This window comes from Tripterygium wilfordii, chromosome 9 (assembly GCF_013401445.1).
Source record: "Tripterygium wilfordii isolate XIE 37 chromosome 9, ASM1340144v1, whole genome shotgun sequence".
NCBI classification, from domain to species: Eukaryota; Viridiplantae; Streptophyta; class Magnoliopsida; order Celastrales; family Celastraceae; genus Tripterygium; species Tripterygium wilfordii.
The window spans coordinates 4,342,014-4,357,795 of NC_052240.1; the positions used below are offsets into that span (position 1 = coordinate 4,342,014).

The 15,782-nt window shown below is 36.8% G+C and overlaps 1 protein-coding gene across 3 annotated transcripts; it reads left to right on the plus strand.

Annotated features, from left to right (window-relative positions):
• Positions 1-6,392: 6,392 nt before the first annotated feature.
• LOC120005391 lies at positions 6,393-14,692 on the plus strand. 3 transcript variants are annotated; one of them, XM_038855002.1, is made up of 14 exons: positions 6,393-7,120; positions 8,389-8,475; positions 8,755-8,858; positions 8,955-9,005; positions 9,440-9,611; positions 9,710-10,021; positions 10,618-10,821; positions 10,911-11,402; positions 11,523-11,732; positions 11,999-12,223; positions 12,517-12,686; positions 13,149-13,301; positions 13,639-13,720; positions 13,833-14,692. In XM_038855002.1, exons 1-14 carry the CDS (start codon positions 6,608-6,610, stop codon positions 14,223-14,225), a joined length of 3,168 nt encoding a protein of 1,055 aa, XP_038710930.1. In that variant the 5' UTR covers positions 6,393-6,607; the 3' UTR covers positions 14,226-14,692. The 3 variants fall into 3 exon arrangements, with proteins under 3 accessions (XP_038710930.1, XP_038710932.1, XP_038710933.1); XM_038855004.1 differs by having other exon boundaries at positions 12,035-12,223; XM_038855005.1 differs by lacking the exon at positions 6,393-7,120 and having other exon boundaries at positions 8,450-8,475; positions 8,724-8,858.
• The last annotated feature ends 1,090 nt before the right edge of the window (positions 14,693-15,782 follow it).

Sequence of the window (15,782 nt, forward strand, 5' to 3'; positions counted from 1 at the left end):
TGTTGTTACCCCATACAACAATAACTTATACCAAAAAAATAAAATAAAATAAAATATATATATATCATGGATTATAGTTATTAATAACAACAACGATAAAGACCAGGTGGCCTGCATGTCAGTATGTGTGTGTATATATAAGTATCCTCAAACGCATAATAATATTGTCGATTTTGTTGGTACATGAGTTGTTGGTATTTGGATTTGTCTTCAAAATAAGGTTTTAAAGTTTGTTAATGTTTCTTGGTCTTTTCCGCTCGTTCAGGAATATAATCGAACACCTGAAACACAAAGTTTCTCGAATTGTTCTGACTGACTCAAACATGGTCGTGAACCGCTGAGTCAATCCCTACCCAGATTTTTTTGATAACTGTCCTTTTTATTAATATTTATTATAAGCAGATAAATGTCCTTACCTGATGCAAGACAACGAGATGAAGAAACACTCTATTTGAACTTGTCGATTCAAACCACGAATATCAAGATCAAGACTTCAACACCTTGTTGATTTAACGAATATCTGGAATTGGAGAAAGAAGGACAACTCGTCTTTTCAATATTATTTCAATCAAAACTATTTTTCATCAATAAATGTTACAAGCTTAAATAATAAACTCTAAACCAAACCCTAAAATGCTTTTGGAAAGAAACACTTAGGAGAAAATAAATAAAACTAGGAAAGTTGATAAATTGTCATATAAGAATCCATGATAAAATAGAAAAAAAATTAGGTTGTGATGATTTTCAAGTATTTTTATTCTATGTAATCAAGTATCCTTATCCCTAAAGAAGGTATCACCACAACACGGTTTATTACGGGACAACTCATGATGTATCCATTTATTATCAGGTTCAATGTTTATCAGATTAGTCAACATATATATATGTTTGGTGGTTTATTACGGGACAACTCATGATGTATCCATTTATTATCAGGTTCAATGTTTATCAGATTAGTCAACATATATATATGTTTGGTTTATTACGGGACAACTCATGATGTATCCATCTATTATCAGGTTCAATGTTTATCAGATTAGTCAACATATATATGTTTCGATGCAACAACAAGATGTTATTTGTAGTAAGTAGTTTTGCTGGTTGGGGAGCCAGCGATAGAAGCCCTTGTCCTAAAATAGAAAAATTCCTTGTCAGTAAGTTCCGACCTGCACAAAAGGCATAACGAAGAATGATCTGTGTATTGTCTCAGAGACTCGATGAAATTGACATGTCTATGAAGCTTCACTATTCCCTGGGACTGGCTTGGGCCTTTCCTGCGACTTAAAAGAAAATATATAGAACTACTCATAGTAAAAAGATTACTCCTAAAAAATATTCGCATCATTCTCTCCTTATTGGATAAACAATCTTGAACTCTTGAATAAATTTAGAAACAACGTCAACAAAAAGTCATCTCCATATGGTTCGTCAAGTCTGATGGAGTGGAGAGGCTAGACGAACCATATGGATTCGCATCATTCTCTCCTTATTGGAGAAACCATCTTGAACTCTTGAATAAATTTAGAAACAACATCAACAAAAAGTCATCTCCATATGGTTCGTCAAGTCTGATGGAGTGGGCCTAACTCACCTCTCCATATGGTTCGTCTAGCCTCTCCACTCCATATGCTTCGTCAAGCCTCTTACAAGGTTGAGAATTGCCCACCCATATAAAGCACTTCACTTGCTCCCACCCACTCGATGTGGGATAAGAGAATCCACCCGATGTCTCCACTCCATATGCTTCGTCAAGCCTCTTACAAGGTTGAGAATTGCCCACCCATATAAAGCACTTCACTTGCTCCCACCCACTCGATGTGGGATAAGAGAATCCACCCGATGAGAATTGCCCACCCATATAAAGCACTTCACTTGCTCCCACCCACTCGATGTGGGATAAGAGAATCCACCCGATGTGGGATAAGAGAATGACCAACGCACTGTATCAATTCTCTCCCTCCCTAAAGAACATGTGTCCTACGTGTGGCACCCCACTCCGTGGACCCACATGCACCCACACCGTTAGCATGGGCCTGGTCTTCGACACCAAATGATGGAGTGGGTCTAACTCACCCTTTGAAAATGGCTTGCAAGGTTGAGGATTGTCCACCCATATAAAACACTTCACTTACTCCCACGTAGCCGATGTGGGATAAGGGACTCACCAGCACATTGCATCAATTCCCTCCCTCCCCAAAGAACATGTGTCCCATGTGTGGCACCCCACCCCGTGGACCCACATGCACCCACACGGCTAGTATGGGCCTGGGCTTTGATACCAAATGATGGAGTGGGCCTAACTCACCCATTGAAAACCGGCTTGCAAGGTTGAGGATTGCCCACCCATCTGATTTTTCTTTCTGGTGTATGGTAACCAAAATTAGGGTTTCGAAAAGGAAAAACCCTAGCTCTGTTGGTTTGTTGTTGTAAATTTGTTTTGGAATTGTGGCCAACATGTTAGGGTTTCGAGCCTCAAACTTGCTTGCTGAGCTATAATTTCTTGTTGTTGTCGTTGTTTACAAGATTCAAGCATTTGTTGTGTTTGTGTAATTAGTCACATAATGAAGAGATTGAGATCGAGTGATGATCTTGATTCGTATAGTGAGAAGCTCGCCTCCAAAGAGTCGAAAACGAATCGGTCATCTTCTTCACATCAGAGCTTCTACTATAAATCTGATAATGCACGGAAGAATATGATGTCTTCGTCTTCATCCTCAGGCAGGTACAATCACAGTGGGGATGATGATAATCGTCCTCTACACAAGCGATCTGATCATGAATTTGATGGCTTTGATCGGAGGAAAAGGTTTGATAGATACAACAGTTGCAGTAGAGAAGGGTATAGTGGCAATGGAGGTGGTGGAGATAGGGTAATTCACCGCTCAGAAAGTTTCTCAGTTCCTCGAAGAGAGTTCCCAAAGCGGTTTAGATCCGAGAGAGATCGTTCAAGGCGAGAGGGAAGTGTCTCCTCATGACAAAGATTTGGTTATGGTGGTAGAGAGTTCAGTGCACGTAGCAAGGAGTTGGAGGAGAGGGGAGGAAGAAGTAGTGGTGTAAGGTCCCCGATGGGATCCAGGGATATGTTGAAGTTGCCGAGCTAGTCAAGGGATTCAGGGACTGAGCAATAGAAGGCCAGTGGGTCTGGAAGGGATAAGGGAATGACCAGAGCACTGCATCAATTCCCTCCCTCCCCAAAGAACACTAAAGCCACTAGTTGAAATGGTAAATATAATGTGTATCACCCTGGTAATCAGGGTTTGAATCCCCCTCCCCCTTTCAAAATGAAAAAAGATTCGACTATATGTCTAACTAATTTGATCACAATCATATATTAAGCCTAAAGGATTGATCTTGGTAACTATTGTTTGGCATGATTATATGATTTTTAATTTATGTTTTCTTTTGTCAATATCATGTCTTTTTTTTTTTTTTTGAAATGCCCATAGGCCACACACACTCTAAGTCATGTCCGAGGGGCATGAAAGTCATCACAGCGGATGAAAACTACCCAAATCCCAACCCCCATGGTGAGAATGGAACCCAAGTCATGTCCGAGGGGCATGAAAGCCATCACAGCGGATGAAAACTACCCAAATCCCAATCCCCATGGTGAGAATGGAACCCTGGACCTCAAGGTCCTAGGCAGACAATCTGACCAACCAGGTTATCTCCCATTCTCAATATCATGTCTTTTAATGTTTTAATGAACACTATTAAGTAATAAGATGCATATATATATGAATTTTCTTATGAACATTTAAAATACGTATCACTTTTTAAGGGTGTGGATGAGTGAAATAATAAGTGGAGCTCATTGCTTTAGGTCCCATATACATATACATACATACATACATACATACATATATATATATACACGCACATATATGTAATTATATAACCTTAAATTTTTCGATAATAGTTGATGGAATAGCTCAACTAATTAAATTTGTTTGTTTTGATACCCTTTTTCATGGATTTAGAAGAAGAGTTTTAATATGGTGGCCAGTTCTCCAAATGTGTATTTCTCTACATAAAGAAAGAAACATCTACTCTTTTGAAAATGACAATTCTTAGTTTGTTTTTTACCTATTTGTTATAAACTTTTCTGCAAATGGAATCATATATTTGGCAATTTCCCACCACTATTCCAGGACCCCACTCCCCATAAAAAAAATACCCATAAATTATTTAGGAGCAATTAATTAATACATTCTATAATGGAATATCCAATTGATAGAGATTAGGGTTTCTTAAGCTCTGTTTGGTATCGTAGTTGAAAATGTTATTTTTAAATATTAGCATATATGTTGTTTAAATGTTGTGATTGTTTGGTTCAATTATTGATAGTATCATTTATGCACTGGCAAATTATTTAATCTCAATTACCTATGACTAATTTTATTAATACCCTATCATTTATTTGTTTGTTTCTTGGATAGATAAAGACGATCTAAGTGCTCCTTTCTCATTCACACTCTCGTTAGACAAGTCGGGGAGTGGGGTCCTGCAATATGGATTGTAGGAAATATTTTTAATCCTTTTCATCCGTTTCATCTAACGGTGTGCGGGATGACAACTCATCAAGGCTAGAAGTCTAGAACCAGTCTCAAAAACCATACTCTCCCTTTCCTCTTCTCTCTTTCTAGCCTTTTCTCTCCCCTTCCCCCTTTCCTCCTCTCTTTTTTTGGCCTTTCTCTCCCCTTCGATTGAACACGGAGAGACCCGATTAGGGTACGTAGAAAAATCTCAGGTATTCAATGATGACTGTCATTTAATAATCAAAAATCAAAATTAAAATAAAAGCATAAACAAAGAGAGAGTTTGAAATGGAGAACATAACAAAAAAAATTGGAAGATTAAAGAAGAGAGGGACGATTGTAAGGGAAGAGAATAGTCTTGCATTCCATTTCAATTAGTTACCAATCCTTATCAATCATGACAATACTAATGGTCCAATTTAATATGAATAATGTGTCCTATTTAATACACGGTTGCTTGTTAACATAAGATAAGACATAAGGGTATAAGACCACACACTTCGAATCAAGCTAGCTTTGGACGCTACCTTGTACTACCACAATGTCATCTATCCACTCAAATCCTATTATAAATTTACAATAAATTGTCAATTATTGAGCTTTGTTGAAACTTTATTTTCCGATAAAACGTTTCCTTTCCATTATCTTCATATACAATCAAAATCCTAAACCATACATTTTATTATTATTATTATTATTTTGAAATGGTCATGGAAGACCGAAATATATTCATTGACTCAGAATGGGAAAGAGAATATGAGATTCGTATGTACTCGAGCCATCATAAAAATGGATTACAATTAAGAGAACTCAAAAAAGATAAACACAAATACAAACCGGTCGCCATTGTATTCTACCAGATATTATCGAAAGCTGAACGATACCATCTTACATTGGACTTGGCCGGATTAAACAAATAAACATGAGAAAAACAACATGAACAAAGCAGATCTGGTCATTTGAGAATTCCTCTAAAGAGATCTGAAACTAGATCAAGATCAAGATCTAGATCTAGATCCAAATCCAACTCCATCGAAATCATGACTACCCATACTTGATCTCAAAGTTAGGAACTCAGAATATGCTAAAAGATCTCCGATTATACATCGCTCACGAAGCAAAACGATATCTCAAACGGAAATGTAGAGGAGAATCTCACCATCAACCCTTATCATTAAAACAAAGAAAGAAATAAAAGCTTTGTGAAAAGATGTGGGAGAGAGGAGTCAGTGAAGAAGAGCAACGACTCCTCCTCTCCAAACGTGAAAGGAGGAGGCGGTTGGTACACTTAGAGTATGTTTGGATTAAGAGATTTAAGGGGAGAGGAGGGGAAATAGAGTTTTCTTCCAATTTTCTTATTTGAATAGTTTATAAAAAAAATTTAAGGGGAGGGATTTTCAGGGAATTGAAGGGAATATTTCATTAAATTTTTGTCAAAATTCTTCATTCCAAAATGGAGTCATTTGGAGGGAAATAGATTACTAATTAAGTCATTTATAAGTTAAATATCTATTTGACCCTGGTACATAATATTTTAACATAAAACAAAGATAAATTAATAAATTAAACAAAAAATTTTCCTATCAATTCCCCTCCCCAAATCCCTTAATCCAAACATACTCTTACAGAAATTTTGGAGAGAAAATTTGAGAGGGAAGGGGTACACTTTATTAAAATCAACTTTGGGACCCATCACTCACAATCAACAAATTGAAAAACCACAAAAAAAAAAAAAAATACAATTTATACAGAATTAATTGAACTGAAAAAGAAGGAAAAAATAAATTGAGTCCACATGAACGCGCTTTCATTGTTTTATTTATTAGTAGCTGTTTATTTATCTTTCTCTTTCACGTCACAAAATCAGCAGCTTTCACACAAAGTACAACGCCACTCCCTTCCTTAACGTTGACAAACTCCGCATACAAACTCAAACACGCGAAGCTCTTCAAAATCAAACTAATTTTCTCCATCAATGCTATTTTTGAGACTCCTGGAGATATCAACGACAAAATTTTCTCACTGAATCCTGAATTTTCCTTTACGAGGAAGTAAATCATCAGATTCCGATGTGGAGGAATTCCTCTCCTCCTCCAGACGTAGAAGACAAAGCCGCCAGCGCCAATGCTGGCAACCACAACCATGTCAAGGACAATGATCTAGGGTTCCAATCCATCCGAGACCGATTTCCTTTCAAGCGGAACCCAGGGCACAACCGAGACAGAGGCAAGGCGTCCTGGGATCGACCTTCGTTGCGCAAATCGCACCATCCGCGGTTCAATCGCAAGGGTTTGCTCTCGTTGTTTCCGTTTAGGGGCGCTTACTTGTTTTACTTTTTGATTTTCTTTACGGTGTTTGCATTCGCGATGGCATCCATGGTGCTTCAGAGCTCCATCACGATAGTGTTCAGGCAGGGCCCCAGTGAGAGGCACAGATCGATAAGACAGGGGGGCTTTCTGAGATTTGTGCCGTCACGTGTCTTGAAGAGTTTATTGGATGGGGAGGGGCTTGATCGAGAACGGTTGCAGACGGGGATGGCCTTGCCGACCAAGATTGGCTTGCGTAAACCTAGGCTTGCACTTGTGAGTCCTTTTGGATATGTTTTCTTTGTTCATATCGACATGCATGGTTTTTGTTTTTTTTCCAAGGGTCTAGAGCTAGAAATAGATTACCATTCGGTTCTCATATGAGAGAGACAAGTAAGGGAAAACAGGAATAAAACTATATTAGTTGTAAGAAACTGTGAGAAGATGTTAGAAATTGCTGAGGCTGTAAATGGGCAAAATTCAGGTCAAGCCATAATTGGAAGAAGTATGGATTGGCATGAGAGGGGATGGAAGATCTTTACAAATGTAGATATTATGGTAGGGAAAATATGAATGGCAAGGATTGGCTTTACTTTCAGGGAATCAAATTCTTAGATTGGTGAGAACTTGTGAGATTATGCTCTTAGGGGCAAGGAGTTGATTATTGTAATATGAGAGGTAGGTCATTTACTATCACTTGCTTAACACCACCTTTGGGAGCCAGTCACCAACGCAGAGAAGAATTAGGTGTCAAATTTAGTAAAACTTTGAGTAAGTAGATGCAGTTTTTTTTTTTTTTTTTTTTTCTCTAGCGAAAAAATACTTGCAGTTTGTTTAAAACAACTTTATTGACTTTGTGGTAATACACTATATTTATTCAAAAATGCCTGTTTCCGTTGCCAAAATACTTGAAAAAAGTCTTAGACGCTTTTTATCTGTAGAACTCTTACCATGCAGAGGGTTATGTAGAGGCAGAGCTCATGGGAATGTTCTTCGAAGTATTCCCTTAATCACTTGTTGGTTGGTATGGATTGAAAGAACAACATACTATTCAAGGTGACATAGAAAGGGAGGGATCATTTTATTGAAACTTGGTTCTCCATAGTCAAATCTTGGCTCTCAAAACATTACAATTCCCTTGTTTTTGCGTTCACCATATGTGTGGCTGAAGATCATAATTGTAAGGCTCATTTTGCAGTTATTGGACGTGATAAAAGCCGTTTTTATATCCAAGGTGTAATGTACCCTGTGCATGAGATTTTCATTGTCTGAGAATTTTTTTTGAATGGAGATTTTCATCGTCTGAGAATTAAGAGACTTACACTGCCTTTTTTATGTGTGTGTCAGTATATTTGAGAATAAAGTAGAACCATTGTACGTGCAATTTGTGGTTATTTGACATGCTAAAAGTCATGGTATTATCCATTGTGAATATTTCGAAAGCTTAAATTACCAAGTTTGTCGTATTCCGTACAATATGTTTTTATTGGTCTAAGTGGATGGTATTTGCTAATTGTTTAAGGTTTTTTTTTTATCATTGGCAGGTTTTAGGAAATTTGAAGAAAGATCCACGATCATTGACATTGATAACTTTGATGAAGAGTCTGCAGAAGCTAGATTATGCGCTTGAGGCAAGTTTGCTATTGCATCTCTATAGATTATTGCTCCAATATATCTGTATAGTGTTGGGATCTTTCTTCTTTCTAGTGGCTAGTGCTGTTCTGTCACCTTTTTGTTATATTGAATTAGTTGGGCATATTAGGATACTATCGATATAAATTTATTCATGGATCCTTGTGCAATGCATGGTGCATATAAAAGATGGATGACAGAGTAATTATTCTGCATACTCAACAGTGTTTGCTGATTGCTCCTTCAGAAAAGCTTATGCACCCTCACAATGCCTACAGATTTATATAGAGGAGGAAGGCAAAGCAGGTTCTTCGTGGCAGCAAATTGGCTTCCAGGTTTCAGTTTTAGGTCCAGAACAGTATAGTCATATTGATTGGTCAATGTACGTTTCTTTTTGTTGCATAAAGTAGTGTCTTTCTTATCAATTTTCTTATTCGTTATGTTATATTCTTGTGTGGTTGATACTTGCATTCTACAGATTTGAAGGTGTTCTGGTTAATTCTCTCGAAGCAAAAGATGCCATTTCAAGGTTGGTGGGTTGTATCTTTTTCATTTTTCTGACCTAAGTTACAATTGCTTTTGGCATAAGCTTGAAAATGGTGGAATTGTGGTGATAGTGAAATCCAGAAAAGAAAAGTTTAAGTGGAATGTGGAATGAAACTAAATCATAGTAAACAACTTTCTATTTTTTTGGAAAAAGAAATCCGTTAAGCTCCGAGAAAGCGTGAAAGAGGAATTACAAGGAGGCTAGAAATCCGTTAACAGCATTTTTGAATGGTTTTTTTATGAACATATATTGATTTTAATGTTTGTTAATTTAATGTGTGGGGAAATCCTAAAGAGTGGCCCCACTAGGCCAGGAGCTCCTTTTTTAGCATTTTGAATGGTAACTTAAAGTGCAGAAGAATTGGCATCTGCTGCTCGGGATAGATGGTGTGATTGGTGAGTTTCACTTTTTTGCAGCCTTATGCAGGAGCCCTTTTGTTCAGTTCCACTTATATGGATAATTCGAGAAGATACCCTTTCCAATCGCCTTCCAGTATATAAGGAAATGGGCTGGGACAATCTTGTTTCGCATTGGAGAAAAGCTTTTAGCAGGGCAAGCGTTGTTGTGTTTCCAGATTTCACTCTGCCGGTAAATTTTTTTGTCTTATTCATTTCAAATCTTATTTTTGCAAGCTCTTTAATACACATTGTTACTCTAGTTCTCAATTTCTGCTACTTCTGTATCAGATGTTATATAGTATGCTTGACAGTGGAAACTTCTTTGTGAATCCTGGATCGCCAGTTGATGTGTGGGCTGCAGAAAGCTACAACAGGACCCATGACAAGTATCAGATGAGGAAGGAAAATGGATTCAATGATGAGGATTTGGTGGTTCTAGTTGTTGGGAGTCCATTCTTCTACAATGACCAATCATGGGACTATTCTGTGGTGATGAGTACCATACGTCCTTTGTTGATAAAATATGCAACAAATGATGCAGGAGGATCATTTAAATTTGTTTTCCTATGTGGTAATGCCACTGATGAGCATGCTCTGCAGGTAGTCTATTGTTGATGGGTGCATTATCATGTTTCATGCTTAGTGTGTCTAGCCATCCTTCTTACCTCCAAGTGAAGCCATTCTAGGTTCAAACTATATAATCTCCCCAAATACACATGTTCATGACTTCATGTTTACAATGCATTGTGACAATGATGATCCCAAAAAAGAAAAGATAGCAATGATAGAGAAATTTTCGCATTGGCTAGTTTTATGTGGTCTTTCTACTAGTTTATCATTATCCATCAGAAATTACGTTTTTAATGTGCTACTGAAATATACGAGACTTGGATGATTCAGTTGTCATATTGTCATCATAAATAAGTATTTGATTTGAGATTATTACTTGTGTATTTGCGCTGCTTCATCTACCATTTGTCTCTGGTTTTGAAAGTGAAAAGAAATGAAAGATAGTGCTTATGACTCTTTCTAGCGTCTTAAGAATATGTTTATCCTCTCCAGTTCATCTTCCTGGTTGTTTTTAATTGTCTCTCACTGAATTTCCTCTATAGGGTTTACATTGAACTGTACAAATTTATTCCATCTTATATTGTGCTCAATTCACCTTCCCCACTTCTTTTTTTTTTTTTTGGCAGGAGGATGTTTCTCGTCTAGGATTACCTCCGGGTTATGTGAAGCACTATGCCTTGAACAGTGATGTGAACAGTGTATTATTAATGGGCGATATCGTTGTTTATGGTTCTTCCCAAGATGAACAGGGTTTTCCTCCATTAATAATAAGAGCTATGACCTTTGGAATACCAGTTGTTGCACCTGATAATCCCATCATAAAAAAAATTGTCAGTTGATGGAATTTTCTTCTTATCTTGAGTTTTGTACTGCTGAAGTTGCATTAATCTTATGTTCTCTACGTCTTTTGAAATTTCAGGTTGTTGATAGAGTTGATGGAATTTTGTTTCCAAAACATGACACTGGCTCTTTGATGATGGCTTTCTCACTCTTGATATCAAATGGGAAACTTTCCAAATTTGCTCTAAAAGTTGCTTCTTCAGGAAGACTACTTGCTAAGAACGTACTGGCATCCGAATGTGTTACTACTTATGCAAGGCTTCTGGAGAACGTGCTCTGCTTTCCATCAAGTGTTTTTCTTCCAGGTCCTATTAGTCAACTGCAGAAAAAGGAGTGGGAATGGGACTTGTTTGACGAGATAGAAGAGGGAACTGATGATGAGGAAGACTTCTCTAGAGAGTCTAGTGTTGTTTATGCCCTAGAGGAAGAGTTATCTGATCTTGTGAATCCAATTAATAGTTCTGAGAATGGATCTGAAACTGTGGTGCAAGATATTCCTACCGAAGAAGATTGGGAGGTTCTGAAGGAAGTGGAAAGCTATGAAGAATATGAGAGACTAGAAATGGAACAGGTATTTCGTTGCAAGTTCAGAACTTTCGGGAATTTTCTCTCCTTTGTTTAGCTCCTCTCTCTCTCTTTCTTAAGATTTTATTGAGAAAGCTGAAACACAAAATTGTTTTCTGATGTGTAGCTTGAAGAGAGAAAGGACAAAAGCCCTGGTATATGGGATGATATATATCGTGATGTTCGAAAATCTGAAAAGCTTAAGTTTGAAGCGAATGAAAGGGATGAGGGAGAGCTGGAAAGGACAGGCCAGCCAGTATGCATTTATGAAATATATGATGGTGCAGGGGCCTGGCCATTTTTACACCATGGTTCCTTGTACCGTGGCCTAAGTCTTGTAAGTTTTTTTTATGACTACATTTATACATTCATTTTATCTTAATTGCGTTTCAGACGATATGCTTTTCCTTTTAACTTATGTTGCATTGCATGTCTTTCACTTACGTTATTAATAATGTTTGCATTGCTTCCTCCCCAGGAAATATGCGTTATTGCACCTTTTTACCTTTTTTTTATAACTAACCTTGTTATGGAATCTTCAAAATTATACCCATTGGATGTACAAGGAAAATAAACTTGAAAACAATGTTTAATCCCGTATAGCTTTTTTTTTCTCTGTACTTTCTTTGTATTTGTCAGAATACAGGAGCAAGAAGGTCAAGATCAGATGATGTGGATGCAGTAGCTCGTCTTCCCCTTCTGAATGATACTTTCTATCGTGATATGATTTGTGAGATGGGAGGAATGTTTTCGATTGCGAATAAAGTGGACACCATTCACCGGAGACCTTGGATTGGGTTTCAATCATGGCATGCTGCTGGTAGGAAGGTATCTCCCACTTTCCTGGAAACCTATCTTTTATTTTATGAGCAGGGTGTAGTTTTATGGATCTGTTTTGTGGTCTTATCCTGAACTAAATGGTTAGCTTCCCATGATGAAAAAGAAAATTAAAACTTCAATAACGCATATTTCCTGCAATGGGCTGCGTAGGGGACATGCAAGATATGCGGAGACCTTACCCTTGCATCATATGTGGAGAGATTGTTTCCAGGAATTGAATTTGTGACCTATAGTAAATAACTTAAATGCTGCAGTTCTTGAACCTTTCTTCTTTGAAATAGGTTTCCTTGTCCATCAAAGCAGAAAAGGTTCTGGAAGAGAAGATACAAAAAGAAACCATAGGGGATGTAATTTATGTTTGGTCACGCATGGACATGGTTCATGGTGTTGCGGAAAGTGCAGAGCTCACATTCTGGTCCATGTGTGACGTCTTAAATGGAGGACACTGCAGGTGTGGTTTATAGTTGTGTAGTTTATATATGATTGCCAGGGATTAATGGGTTGTGATACGAGTTTCTTCATGTGTTATAGCTCGTGTTCATATGAATCTTGTGGTATATTTGTGTAGTATATATATTTATTGATTCTCATGTCTTATGTTGTATATTTTTGCAAAATCTTAACCCATGGTACTCATGATTTTGAAGATGTATTTTTGCTCTCCCCTCTTTACTCTATCATGAGCTGAGAGTACTGTTAGAACATCCTAGTTTTGCTTCAATCCAAATTATGGACAATATTGGTGCCATGTTCTGAAGAACTTCATGTTTTTAGTGAACCATAAACTATGGGGGCAGATTCATGTTGCATCTTTGCTTTTGTGCATAAAACTTGCATGGTAGAAAGTACTAATTTTTTTAGGATAATAAATTGCTTCTCAAGTAACTGCCGTTTGCTTCTAAATACATGTCAGAACTGCATTTGAAGATGCCTTCCGAAAGATGTATGGGTTACCATCAGATGTGGAAGCTCTGCCCCCCATGCCACAAGATGGTGGTCATTGGTCTGCCCTGCATAGCTGGTTGATGCCAACCCCATCCTTTCTAGAGTTCATAATGTTTTCAAGGTAATATTATCGACGATAGTATTTTATCTAATTACATGGATTAAGATGCGAAGGCTATTCTACAGCTATGAAAACACTTCTTTCACTCATTCCTATACTCGGGGATTTCACTTGAAAACCCAAATGTTCCATTCTTAGGAATTTGCGTCCATAACCTATAGGTTCTGGGGTGTGAGATCTTGTATCACTTGCCATTGAGGCCCTATAGATTAGTATATTATGCGGAAGAAAGCAATTGTAGGCTCTAATATAATTAGATCTGCTTTATATATTTTGCATAAATTTACAGTAATTCTAATTTGAACACTGACTAAATAATTATATGATGGAACTGTAGGATGTTTGTTGATTCGCTTGATGCATTGCATAGCAATTCTAGTGAAGGCAGAATGTGTTTGTTGGGTTCCTCAGATCTTGAGGTAAGAGCTTTGTGCAGTTTATATTTGCCTGCTTTTCAGGTTATGATGGAAGTTAACTAGTACTTCTTTTTTTTTCTTTTCTCCTTTTAAATTTTGGTGTAATTACCTGCAGAAAAATCATTGCTATTGTCGACTATTGGAATTCCTGGTGAATGTCTGGGCTTACCATAGTGCAAGGAAGATGGTTTATGTGGATCCCAACTCTGGTTTTTTAGAAGAACAGCACCCAATTGAACAACGGAAGGGGTTTATGTGGGCAAAGTACTTCAATCTTGCCTTATTGAAGAGTATGGATGAAGATCTAGCCGAGGCTGCTGACGACAATGACCATCCACGAGAGAAGTGGTTGTGGCCATTAACGGGGGAAGTGCATTGGCAAGGGATTTACGACAGGGAGAGGGCAGAAAGATACAGAGTAAAAATGGATAAGAAGAGAAAAACAAAAGAAAAACTTCGCGAAAGGCTGCTGTCTGGGTACAGGCAGAAGCCACTTGGACGAAGATAGGGAGCTTTATCATTTGAATCCCAATGGAGATTGGAGGTCTTATCTAACCTCGGAAGCCTTTTTGAGTTTTGACTCCTGACACCAGACACCACAACTAAATCCAGTTTTTGGCAATTTTAGCGATCGAAAAGTTTCATGGATAAAGAAAGGCGTAATTCTTTCTGACAGCTGAGTTCAACCAATATTCTGAGTTCTTCTCATGAAACACACTTCTATGAAGCTTTTGGGGGGCCGGAAAAGTTGCTTCCCGGTGATTGAGGCACAAGTCACTGAGGCCTTGTTACCCAAAATTTCGAGCGGCATAGAGATTATTAGGTTTCTGAAGAGTAGCCAAAACATTAACTAAAATTTTTTTTACGATTCAAAATTTTCAGTTAAGAGGAAATGGACGCATTCTTTTTCACATTGTATAGAAATAATTGAGCCAATTTTTTGTAGATTATTATAGCTGGTTTTTGTTCTTGTCCCCTTTGGTGTCTGGTTCTTTATCGCACTGCTTAGAGAAAACTGTGCATGGATAATTTTATTGGGGCTAATTGTTGAAGCAGATTGCAGATGAAGATATTAAAACTTGGAATTGAGGGATTAAGATTTATCTCAAAAACCCCCACCCTCAATACTTACATATAAAAAATGGAATTACGGATATTCAATTAAATTGCAACCAAATTGATTTGGCCTATTATATATATATGGCATGCTTGGTATAAGCTAGCTTATAAGCTCTAATAATTATAAGCTAATAATTTCAAATTGAAGTTATTTTATAGTTTTGGTTTGTTTGTTTTTCCTTTCCTTTTCTTTCATTTCCTCTCTTCTTTTATTAAGATAATATATATATATATATATATATATATATATATACTATTATTAAATTTAAATTTTAATTTTATTTATATAAAAATATCTTGTAATTTATAAATTTAAACTTACAATTAAATTTAACAAATCATTTGTACCAAGGGAAATGACATAGATACATAATATATGGGGTACATAAGATACATAATCTATGTGGCATGCCTAGTCATAGATTATTTTTTAAAAACCCTAAATCTTACATTCAATTTCCCGCTTCTCTCTCATCAAGCTAGCTTTTTGTTTTGTTTTTTTTTTTTTAACTTTTTTGTACTTCTTTCTTCTCTTTCCAACTTTCTTATTTTCTCTCCTCACCTCTTTTACTTATTCCTTTTTTTTTACCAAGTTTGTGATTGAGAACTTGAAATTTTATTACAGTGTCAATTGCAAATTATAATAAATCATTGGACTAAATACACTGTCAATTGCACAGTGTAATAATAGATTGGGCTAAATACATCATCGATTACAGTGTAATAAGCCACTGGAGAGCTAAATACACTGTTAATTACACTGTGTAATAAGCCACTGAAAAGCTAAATAAGCAAGCAATGTCAAGTTTAATAACCAGTGGTTTATTGCTACTAAAGAACTTGACAAACTCATTTATAATTGTAAATAAAAACCCAATTACCTTGTCTGGTAGCAACAATATAAATAAAAATGAATTTACACCAAAATCCTAATTATATTGCGCAT